The 11,917-nt window shown below is 44.8% G+C and overlaps 1 protein-coding gene across 1 annotated transcript; it reads left to right on the forward strand.

Moving 5' to 3' along the window:
- The first annotated feature begins 2,996 nt into the window (after nucleotides 1-2,996).
- Nucleotides 2,997-4,227, forward strand: LOC124079994 (neuromodulin-like). The gene has a single exon (XM_046425827.2). The coding sequence runs from the start codon at nucleotides 3,073-3,075 to the stop codon at nucleotides 3,664-3,666; it is 594 nt and encodes a 197-aa protein (XP_046281783.1). The 5' UTR covers nucleotides 2,997-3,072; the 3' UTR covers nucleotides 3,667-4,227.
- The last annotated feature ends 7,690 nt before the right edge of the window (nucleotides 4,228-11,917 follow it).

Genomic DNA, 11,917 nt, shown 5'->3' on the forward strand with positions numbered 1-11,917 from the left:
TCCAAGATTCTCAATTTACCCATAATCTAGCACATTCTTCCTCCTGATGGTTACATTCTCCCAGGTTCCAGACATGAATCCTAAGCCTCAACAGGTTGAATGAAATGTCTGAAGGTCACAGAGCTCAGTGATAAAATCCGGGTTCCTGTTTTAAAGTCCCATTGTTCATCCAACTGCACTTCAGTGAATTTGAAATAAATCATAGGTGTTTGGTTAAAGGTATGTCACCATCTAATGTAAGGTAGTTAAACCATTATCCCCCTCCTCCTCCTCCTCCTCCTCATTTCTCCCTGAGGCTCTTTGCAGGATGAATCTGTCAGACCAAATGTGGAAGACAGGATAATGACCCCCAAAGATGTCCCTGTCCTCATACCCGCAACCTCTAATTATGAAAGCTTGGATGGAAAAGGGAGCTTCACAGATGTGATGAAATTAAGGTTCTCAAAGAGTAAAGTTACCCTGGATTATCCCATGGGCCCTGTGTAGTCACAAGGGTCCAGGATGCCAGATGACCAGAGTCAGAGAAGATGTGAGAAAAGAAATAGAAGTCGGAGAGCCAGTGAGAGTTTCCACTGATGCTACTTTGCTGGCTCTGAAGATGTCAGGGATTACAACCAAGGAATACGAGGAGCCTTTCACAGATGGAAAAGGCTAGGAAACATCTCCCCCAGAGCCTCCAGAGGGAACATGGCATAGATGATACCTTGATTTTAGAACTTTTGACCTCTGGAACTGTAAGAAAATAAATCATGGTTGTTTTAAGCTGCTAAGTTTGTGGTCATTTGTTAGAGCAGCAACACGAACCTAATACACTGAATACTCTAGACACCCACCACTAGAACACTCACCCAGCAAACATATATATACATGTACACAGGTATATGCACACAGACAAACCTTCACACTTTAGCCTCAACCTGCACTTGCAGTCTCACGGGTTTTGAGTTTATTTGTTTGTTTGGTGCTGGGGAGTAAACCCAGGGGTGCTACATCCCCAGTCCTTTTTATTTTGAGACAGGGTCTCTCTAAGATGCTGAAGTTGGCCTGGAACTTGCGATCCTCCTGCCTCAGCCTCTTGAGTCACTGGGATTACAGGCATGTGCCACTGTACTGGTGGTTCTTGCAGGTTTCCATCCTATCCCCTCCTCCCAGTACTGTCCAGGATACCCTTAAGGACCCTCAATTTCCAGTTCTTGATTTCTGCGGCTCTAATCTGCTTACCAGTGGAGTTGTGCTTTTTATTAAACAAAAGGAAAATATCAGATTTCCCTAGTCCATGCCCAGGAGTTCCTCAGAAAGAAGATATAAAGTACATTATATCAAAGACTGGAAAAAGCTCAGCTTCCTTAAAAATCAACACACATACCAGATGCCCATACCTGTATTCCCAGCAATTCAGAAGGCTAAGACAAACGATTTCAAGTTCAAGGGCAGCCTCAGCAATTTACCAAGACCCAGAGCAACTTAGTGAGAACTTGTCTCAAAACAAAAAATTTAAAATAAAATGACTGGGAATGTAGATCAATAGTAGAGCATCCCTGAGTTAAATAAATAAATACACAATAAATGTGAACTTCTGCCCAAGAAGCTTTATAGAAAAGTAGATTACCCACAGTAACTTTCTGAGATGACTGTTTGGAGACCCCCTCCCCCCCCCCAAAAAAAAAGAGAGAGAGAGAGAGAGAGAAAAGCTTTCCTGCCCTGCTTTGGAATCTCACCCCCTATGCTTGGGAAACTTTGGGACTTCAAGTACAGCAAGACTCTATGTGGTAGCTTCTCTGGCACTTAACAAGGAGGGGGGAAGCCTGGATACAGGATACCCTATGGGAACCATCACAGAAGTCTGTAGGTAGAACAGAGACTGAAGGACAGCTGACAAAATCCCAAGGATATGTCACAGGACCCAATTCAAAGGATTCACAGGATCACTGGAGTTAGCAGTAATTGTTCTGTGACACCGTCAGCAAAGGGTCCATTGATCTCTGCTTCCTTAGAGCTGATTATTGTCAGGAAAAGTAGGAAAGAACTTCATGATAGCCCTGGCAATTTCCAGCCTGGGGTCTGATTACATAATTCTCCCCTGAGTGGGGGGGTCATAGACTCTACTGCATTAGATAGCTTAGCAAATGAATTTATAAACTGCCTGAGCAAAGGATGCTTTAGTTAATACCTCATCGGAGAATTAACATTTAAACGCCTATCTCATCCAAGCATATGATCAACTTTCAATCAGGGATATAGAGAATAGAGAAGGAGGACTACACGAATAGTGTTTATATAGTCAGTGATAACCTAGGGATTTCAAAGATTTTTACTCAGCCAAAGGAAAATAATAATGTTTGTGAAAGCTGTGGAAGAGAAATTATTTGGTGAGCAAAGGTACAGAGTATTTAGAAAAAGTATCTTGCCTCATATGTAATGCTTCACAGTACCTGATACCTTCTTTTTAATAAAAAAGCTGGGTGAGGGGGTGCACGCCTATAACCCCAGTAGCTCAGGAAGCTGAATCAGGAGGATCACAAGTTCAAGTCCAGCCTCAGCAACTTAGTGAATCCCTAAGCAACTTAGCAAGAACCTGTCTCAAAAAAAATTAAAAAGGGCTGGGGATGTGGCTCAGTGGTTGCTCCCCTGAGTTCAATCCCTGGTACCAAAAGAAAAAAAAAAAAAAAAAAAGTAAAGCCCTTACAGACACAACATCAAAGATAAGAACCACGAAAGAAATTAGTCATTGAAAGCTAGTGAACAATTCTGAGAAAGAGAAAAAGGAGAGAAGAAAAAGCAGGGATCTGGGGCGGGTGGAGAAAAGGGAAAAGAAAAGAGAGAGAAGAGAGGGAGGGAGGGAGGAAGAGAGAGGGAGAGAGCGCGCATGTGCGATGAGCAGTAGCTGTGGACCTAACAGTTGCTGCTAACTGCCCTGGGGTGTGCGAGGGGGAGAGAGAGAGGGAGGGAGGGAGAGAGCCCTAGCGGGAGAGAGAGAGTGAGCAAGCGAGCTAGAAGAGAGGTGGAGGGGGGAGGAATAAGAGAGAGGAGGAAAGGAGAGAAGGCAGGAAGAAGGCAAGGGACGATACCAGCATGCTGTCCTGTCTGAGAACCAAACCGGTGGGAAAAAATGCTGAGGACCAAAAGACTGAACAAGACAGAATCAAACCAGAAGACAGAGCTCAGAGGGCCGCGACCAAGATTCAGGCTCGCTTCCGTGGGTACATAACAAGGAAAAGGCTCAGAGGAGAGAAGAAGGGCGATGCCCAAGCTGCTGAGGCCAAAGCCGAGGAGAAGGAGGAGGGAGCCCTCGCTGCCGACGGGGTGGGGACGGAGGAGGCACAAGGCCCGGCTGCCCAAGCGGCCCCGGCCACTGGCCCCGAGGCCGAGGAGCCCGGCAAAGCAGGAGACCCCCCTTCCGAGGAGAAGCAAGCGGAGGGCGCCCCCGAAGGTGCCCCCGAGCAGGCAGCCACCCAGGTTCCTGCCCCCTCGGAGGAGATGGCCGGCTCCGCTAAAGCGGAGTTGTCCACCCACAACTCGCCGTCCTCCAGGGCAGAAGTCGTGCCCGCTAAGGAGGAGCCACAACCAGCCGACGTGCCTGCTGCTGCGGCCACCACCCCTGCTGCAGAGGACACTGCCCTCGAGGCAACAGCCCAGCCTCCAACGGAGACGGCCGAGAGCAGCTAAGCTCCAGAGAAGATAGAAACTGTAGATGAACCAAACCTAAGGACAGTGGCCCGCAGGATGAGGGTCACGAAGAACGGGAGGCTGACCAGGAACATGCCTGAATTCTAGGAAATGGCTTTCCACGTCCCCACCCTCCCCTCTCCTGAGCCCTGTCTCTCCTGCCCTCTCTCAAATCCACTCTGAAGTTTCCCTTCCTGTCCTGCTCACGTCTGTGAGTCTGTCCTCTCCCTCCCACTAGCCCTCTTTCTGTGTGGCAAACATTTAAAAAAAAAAAAAAAAAAAAAGCAGGAAAGATCCCAAGTGTGGCTTAAACATTTTTTTGTTCCTTGGTGTTGTGATGGCAAATTTTTGGTTATGATGATCCAATCATTTGGGGGGAAATTCTTGCACTGTATCCCAGTTTTTTGATCTGGTACGTATGGCCCTGTGGGAGTCCACTTACCTCTCTCTCTGTTCCAAGTGTGTGTGCAATGTTCTGTTCATCTGAGGAGTCCAAAATATTGAGTGAATTCAAAACCATTTTGGTTTTTCTCCTTTTCAATGTGATGGAATGAACAAAAAGGAAAGAAATTCAAAAACCCAGTTTGTTTTAAAAATAAATAAAGCAAATGTGCCAATTAGCATTTAAAAAAAGAACCATGAAAGATAAAATTGATATACATGATCATACAATTTTTTTTTCATTTTGTAGGTCAAAGAAATTAAGTAAAATTAAAAGCACAAATAGGAGAAATAATTACAACATAGAGGTGGATGTTCTTAACATACACAGACCTCTTTCCTGGAGAAAAGACACACTCCAGAGAGGCAAGCAAACAAGATGTTATGGTTTGAATCTGGAAGGTTCCCCCAAAGGTTCCTGTGTTAAAGGCTTGTCCCCCAATGCAGCAGTGTTCAGAGGCAGGGCTCTTGGGAAGGAATTAGATCAGGAGGGCTCTGACCTCATCAGTGGATTAGTCCATTGGATTGAAAATATGGCATTATTGGTAGGTGATGGAAACCGTAGGAGATTGGACCTACTTGGAGGAAGTAGGTGACTAGGGCTTGCTCTCACTCGCTGGTGCTCTCTTTCTCTCTGCATCCTGGCTGCCATGAGCTAAGTAGCTTTTCTCTGCCATTCCCTTCTGCCATGTTGCACAGAAATGGAGCCAAGTGACCATGCACTGAAACTCTGCAACCATGAGCCAAAGTAAATCTTTGTTTGGTTGTTATTGCTGCTGCTGCTGCTGCTGCTGCTGCTGCTGCTGCTGCTGCTGTTTGGGGGGTTTTTGGTTTGGTTTGGTTTGTTTGTTTTTTTGTTTGTTTTGTCTTGTTTGGGTACCAGGGATAGAACCCAGAGGCACTTAATCACTGAGCCACATCTCTAGCCTTTTTTTTTTTTTTTTTTTTTTTTTTTTTGATACAGGGTCTCCCTAAGTTGCTGAGGCTGGCTTTGAACTCGCATTCCTCCTACTTCTGCCTCCTGAGCTGCTGAGATTACAGGCAGTTTGTCCCAGCAACAAACGCTGACTGACACATGAGCCAAAAGAAGGAAAATGAATGATCTATGTATATATAAGTAATATCTAACTTTATTAATCAAGAAGCACAAATTAAAACATTAAGTTGTCCCATCAGGTACACTTTTAAAATGGATGGACACCTTCTCACATATCACTGTAAAAATAAAATGTAACACAATATTTCTGAACAAAAATTTGGAAAAGTACATTTAAAATCTTAAAATACGCATTCTCTTTTGAGCCAATAATCACTTCTAACACTGATCACTTCATTTCTATTCTAAAAAAAAATCATGAGGGATGTGAGTGAAGGTAAGCATTTTTAATGGTGAAAAAAGTACTTAAATATTTGAAATTAGGAATTTCATACATTATGATAAATCAAGCAATAGGATTCCATATAACTACTTAGAGAATTGTGTTTTACATATTGATTATAGAGAAATAGTCATGACGTGTTGTTAGGCAAGAAAAGGAAGTACAAATAGTAGATACAGTGTAGTCTGTTTTTGTGAGATAGATTAGATAGATAAATACAGAAAGAAGCTAGGCCCAGAAGCCCACACCTATAATCTCAGCCACTCAGAAGGCTGAGGAGGAGGATCACAAGTTCAAGGCCAGACTGGGCAACTCAGAGTGAACCTGTCTCAAAATTTAAAAAGGGGCTGAAGATGTAGTTCCATGGTAGAATGGCCCTGTGTTCAGTCCAGAGAAGGAAAATAGGAAGGAGAAAGGATGTTCAAATGACCAAGGGATATCTATGTCTACCCAGCATCCATTCCCCACTCCCTGTTTCCCAGGAGAACCCAGGTTTCCATGTCTCCATGGGTCCTCTCTTCACCATGTAAGTGAATCCCACCAGGGTGGACCCTGACTTAGGCCCATTGGCCCATTCCATTTCCCTGATCACAAGCCATTGGTTCATGAATGATCAGGCCATCTGGGCTGGGCCAATCAGGTGATGGCTTGGAATCCTGAAGGGAAACTTTTTTTATATCTGACCCCATATATGGGGCTGGGAAGCATATGACAGGGGGCGTCTTTGGCCAACTTAAAATGCAGCTGACAGTAGGGAAGTTTAAATAGAGAAAACAAAAAAAAAGATAATCAATCTAAGCAACCCAAATAATAAATATAATGACATAGCGGAGGGCATTCAGACAGCTTGGGCTTAGATCCTGGACCTGCCACTGTTTAACTGGGTCACCTTGGTAAATGTAGCCTTTCTGAACCTCACTCTCCTAACATCAAAAACGTAGATAATAGCAAGGCACAGAAGTGCACACCTATAATCCCAGTGACTCAGGAGGCTGAGACGAGAGGATGGCGAGTTTGAGGACAAACTGCAACTCAACAAGACCTTGTCTCAAAATAAAACATAAAAAGGCCTGGGGACCCGGGCACAGTGGCGCACACTTATAATCCCAGCAGCTGGGGAGGCTGAGGCAAGAGGATTATGAGTTCAAAGCCAGCCTCAGCAAAAGCAAGGTGCTAAGCAACTCAGTGAGACCTTGTCTCTAAATAAAATACAAAATAGGGCTAGGGATGTTGCTCAATGGTCGAGTACCCCTGAGTTCGATCCCTAATACCAAAAAAGGCCTGGGGAATGTGGCTCAGTGATTAAAACTAAATGAATAAAAATGGGGATAATAAAGGTACTTCCTCCTTGGGTGACCAGAGGAAGAGATGAGAAAAGGTGTAACACCTGTGTCTGGCTCCAGGAACTGCCGGACATGCCTGGTTTTGTGTAACAAAACACCTCTTGCATGCTATTTCAGAGTCTTGGCCCCACATATCTCTTAATTCACTCCAACCAGTTCCTACAGCACCAAACTCAGCCCACATTGGTCTTTCTTCTCTGTTTTCTCCATGATGTTCTTGCTCAGAGTTCATACTAGCAAGACCCAGAAGTGCGGTTTTGAACAGCCTGTGGATAAGTACTTCCCCCACCCCTCCCATTGAAAGTTCCCAGCATGGTATTTCACACAGTGCAGGGCTCTGTGTGGGCTGAGAATTAAAACCAGCACTTTGGCTGGGCATAGTGGCACACACTCAGCAACTCAGCAACTCAGGAGGCTAATCCCAGCAACTCAGGAGGCTGAGGCGGGAGAATTGAGAGTTCAAAGCCAGCCTCAGCAACTTAGTGAGGCCCTAAGCCACTTAGTGAGACTCTGAGTCTAATAAATATAAAAAGGCCTGAGGATGTGGATCAGTGGTAAAGTGCCCCTGGGTTCAATCCCTGGTACCAAATAAAAATTAAAAAAAAAAAAAAAAAAAGAAGCGTGCTAAGTTTTGAGGGGTCAACCAATTGCCCCCAGCAATGGTCACATCATATCCCCTCCCCTAGGCCCCTGTCCCTCACCTCAGCTCTCCGTTTCAGTTTCTTCTTTCTGGGAAACCCAGACAGAGCTCAGAATACCTCTAGACAGGCACATTGTTGTGGATGGTTCTTCTTTTTCTTCATTTCCCTTATTATTTATTTATTTATTTATTTATTTTAATGCAGAACCAGGGGTTGAACCCAAGGCTGTGGGCAGCAGTCCTCATGCAGGACTCTATCACTGAGCTCCACCCCCAGCCTCCCCTCAGCTCTGTTTTCTAATTAGTCTTACAAAGCACACATCTGCATCTCGTGATTTTTAAGTCTTTTCCCCCCTCAAGCCTATAATCAAGCCTTCAAAGTAAATTGACCTTTGTTATAAAAGTAACATGAAATGAGGGTTAGAGAAAGTATGGAGATGTGATATTAATCTTTGCTAGCCAAAAAAAAATGCCCAACATGGAGTCCTCGCAGGAAGTGGGGGACGACGGAAAATAGGAGAGGAAGAGCCTAGTTATTCTCCCTGGTTGGTCCTGGATGTGCCACAGCGGCTCTGAGGCCAGTTTCTCAGAGGAGGGCCAAGAAGGAGGCAGAGAGGGAGGAAGGGCGTGTTGCTTTCCTTTGTTCTCCAGACTGGCTCCCTGAGGTGGGATTGAGGAGCAGGGCCCCTTCTGTTCCAGGCCTTCTGTTCAGCAGGGGTGCTAACTGGTTGACAGGCCCCAGTAAAGGTTGACTGGTTGACAGACTCAGAGGGGGACCGGAGGAGCGACAAACTGGGTGTGAAGGCCCCTCGCAGAGCTGGAGAGAGCCATTTGCCTGTGGCCCAGAAGGCACTTGGAACTGGACACTGAGGGGCAGCTCTGTGTTCAGGAGCAGGGAGTCACCTCAAGGGGCTTATAATTAAAAATCAGGGGGCTCTGCTGAAGACTGTGCATGTCACTGGGTGGAATTTGGGCCCTGGTGCTTTAGCGTCTGCCCACCAGCTGAGAACCAAAGCCCCATGCCAACCTCTGGCCTTTCCCTGTCCTCCCATGTCTGTGCGTCTGAGTGGCAGAGAGGAGCCCACACCCACGGCCCGGGCTGGACTGGAGGTGTTCCAAAGCACGGAAACTGGACAGGGTGTCCCAGAATTTGATGGCAAGGTCACCCTCTAAATCAAGCAGATAAAACCTCATAAATCAAAAATGATGAGAGAAGCCCCAGGAGTCCTGCCTCCTTGGGTGTAACCCACATGGAGGATTTTTTGTTTTTAATTCTTACTAATTACATTTTTAAATTATGATTAAGAAACACAATACGTAAGATTTATCACCTTAGCCACTGTTCAGTGTGCGCTCGTGTTATCAATATATACATTGTTGTGCAACGGGTCTCTAGAACTTTCTCAACCTGCAAAACTGAATCTGACCCATTAAACAACACCCATTTCCCTCCTTCCCCTGGTCCCTGGCAAAAAAACTACCACTCTACTGTCACTTCTAAGAGTGTACCTTAGGTACCTCATTCAAGTAGAATCCTGCAGTATTTTTGTCTTTCCGTGACTGGCTTGTTTCATTTGGCATAATGTCTTCCAGGTTCATCCATGTTGTAGTCCATGACAGGATTTTGTTTTTCATTTTCAAGGCTGAATACTATCCCCCTTGTATATGTAGTCAACTATTTTTGCTGCTTCTTATCCTGGTGAAGAGTGGAAAGAATGGCCTGGCCAAAATCCAGTCGTGTTGACTCATGTCTGTCCCCAAAGAAGGAGACACAGCCTCTGAGGAGCCCAGATATGAGAGTCATGGGTCATTCATTAGTCCTTGATCTATTAATATACCAAGTAGTACTGAAGCTATGGTGTCCCACTGTCCTGATGCACGGGGCCCCACCCACACCCGCGAGCCACACCCACATCCCCGAGCCACACCCACACCCTCGTACCCCAAGAGGCCCCTCAAATGCTTCAGGGAGCAGAGCTCAGGGTGTAGACGGAGCAGGAAAGGAGGTGGTCCCTGGCTTGGGAGACAGAGTGGGGAGTCCTTCACTGGGAGGGAGGAGGGGTGAGTATGGGAAGAGCAGCAGTTGTGGATGCAAAAGTCCTGAAGAACCCAGAGAACAATTCTGCTGTGATGTAAAGGGAAGCACATGGTGCCGCTCATAAAGAATCCTTGCCCAAACAGAAACTCGAATCTAACCGAATCTCTAAGTCGTAGTTTCCCAACCTTGGCGGATAAACATTTGGGACCAGATAAACTCCTTATTGCAGGGGAGTGTACTTAACCTACATGTTGTAGAATATTTAGCAGTGTCCTTGGCTTCTATCCACTATGTGTCAGGAGCTCCCACCCAGCTGTGACAACCAAAACTGCTTTTGGATACTGCTAAATTTCTTTTCAGAAGCAAAATTGTCCCCCACGAATAACCACTGTTGTACCTGAGGTAATGAGGTCTTCAAGAATAGTTGGATCAGGGCTCTGATTCTGTTTCTCTGCATTTTTTTTTTTTTCATCAGTTCCCCTCTCCTTATGTCTGCATCATTCTAAATCTGGCTTTTTTCAAATGTATCAGAGTAGCTGCTGTAGCTCCAGCCCTCACATCCATATACATTGATCAGAAAAACAAGAGTTCTCCCCCCAACCACTGAGCAAAGGTCTGACTTCGCTCTTATTAGGCTAACTTAAATCCTGCCTCCTTTCCTACCCGAATCACTGTTGTCAGGGGGCAAGTCTGCACTCATTGGCTTGAACTCACATTAAGTGTCTATCTCTGAATCAATGCATTCATTTACTTTTAAAATATTGAATGCAGGACTGGGATTGTAACTCAAATGTTAGAACATCTGCCTCACATAGGCCCTGGTTTGATCCCCAGCACCACAACAAATATAAACATATTGAATGATTACTATTACAGCCCCATGTGTATTCTTCCAGTAAATTCTTTTTTCTGTTTAACTTAGTTGGAAAGGATTCATTATTAAGACAGTCTATATCTCCAGCATTTTGAGAAGGAGCTCTGACAATCAGGCAAACCTAAAATCAGTCCTTGTATTAGAGTTCTCTAAAGGAACAGAATCCATAGAATGTATGTGTAATCATAAAAGGAGATTTATTCAAATGACTAACATGGATAGACGCTGGATATCAATGGCTGTCTGTAGGCCAGAAAGAGCTGGAGAAGCCAGTAGCCGCTTAGTCCAAGAAGCTGGAAATCTCAGAACAAGGGGGCCCAAGGGTACAGCCCCAGTCTGAGGCTGAAGGCCTGGAGGCTCCCCAGACAGTTGCTGGTGTGAGTCTGAGTTCTTTGTTTTTCTTTGTGGTTCTACGGGTTGAACCCAGGGATACTCTACCACTGAGCTACATCCCCAGCCATTTTTAGTTTTTATTCTGAGACAGGGTGGCCATACATTGTGCAGACTGGCCTTGAGTTTGCAATCCTCCTGCCTCAGCCTCTCCAGTAGCCGAGATTACAGCACTGCGCCCAGCCACAAATTCAAGTTCAAAGTCTGAAGAGGCTGGAGTCTGATATCCGCAGGGGATGGCACAATAGCAACAGAAAAAAAGAAAAAATAGAACCCGCTTGAGCAGAATACAGCTTGCAGGCCTGGACTGCTTGCTCTTTCTTCCATTGTCCGTTCCATGCAGGCCCCAGCCCATTGGATGGTGCTGCTCACATTCAGGATGGGCCTCCCCCCTCTATTCACTGACCCTCGTGACACACCCTCACAGACACCCTCAGAAGTGTGCTCTTCCAATTTCCTCTCAATCCAAGCACGTTAACAACCAAGATGAGCCAACACAGTCCTAATACAACCAATATGTTGAGTGATCAAGATACTTGAAGAAATGTTCAAAACTTGAAGAAATGTTCAAATGTTTCAAAACAGTCCTAATTCGTATGTTTCGTCTTGGACAGAAGCGTTTGGGGGTTAGGAGTAGGAATGGAAAGGAGAAGGGGAGTTTTCATATTTTTATTCTCCACCATGGATTGACATTTTGAAGGTACACCTGTGTAACTATTATTTAAATAAATACACAAAATGATTATAAACCTCTTCTCTCAAGCCTTCAGTGTCTTATTCTTGACTATTGCTCAGGATATTCTGTTATGTGAAAAAGATCAGGTTACACACAAAGCCACAATAGTTCCTTTTTTGAGTATATACAATTATATGCAGTGAGGAACAATCCTGATGGATATATTCTAAGTATTACTTGGTAATGGAGTTTTGGATGATTTTAAGCAATTTTGTTTTGTTTTGTACTTTCTAAATTTTCTTCAATGAAGATGCAATCACTTACACTGTAAAAAATAATGAAAATAAACTTATCACCACAACATACTCTGATCCCTTTCTCTCAGGTTTTTTTTTTTTTTTTTTTTTTTTAAGTTCAAGAGTTCTGGTCAGGAAATAAGAGATCAATAACAAAAGGAATACTTTAATTCT

The sequence above is a fragment of the Marmota monax genome, unplaced genomic scaffold (assembly GCF_021218885.2).
Source record: "Marmota monax isolate L192 unplaced genomic scaffold, Marmota_monax_Labrador192_F-V1.1 WCK01_AAM20220418_F8-fsc00015, whole genome shotgun sequence".
Taxonomy (NCBI): Eukaryota; Metazoa; Chordata; class Mammalia; order Rodentia; family Sciuridae; genus Marmota; species Marmota monax.

Excerpts from the sequence above, each read along its gene's own strand:
- LOC124079994 (XM_046425827.2), top strand. The coding sequence starts at position 3,073 with ATGCTGTCCTGTCTGAGAACCAAACCGGTGGGAAAAAATGCTGAGGAC.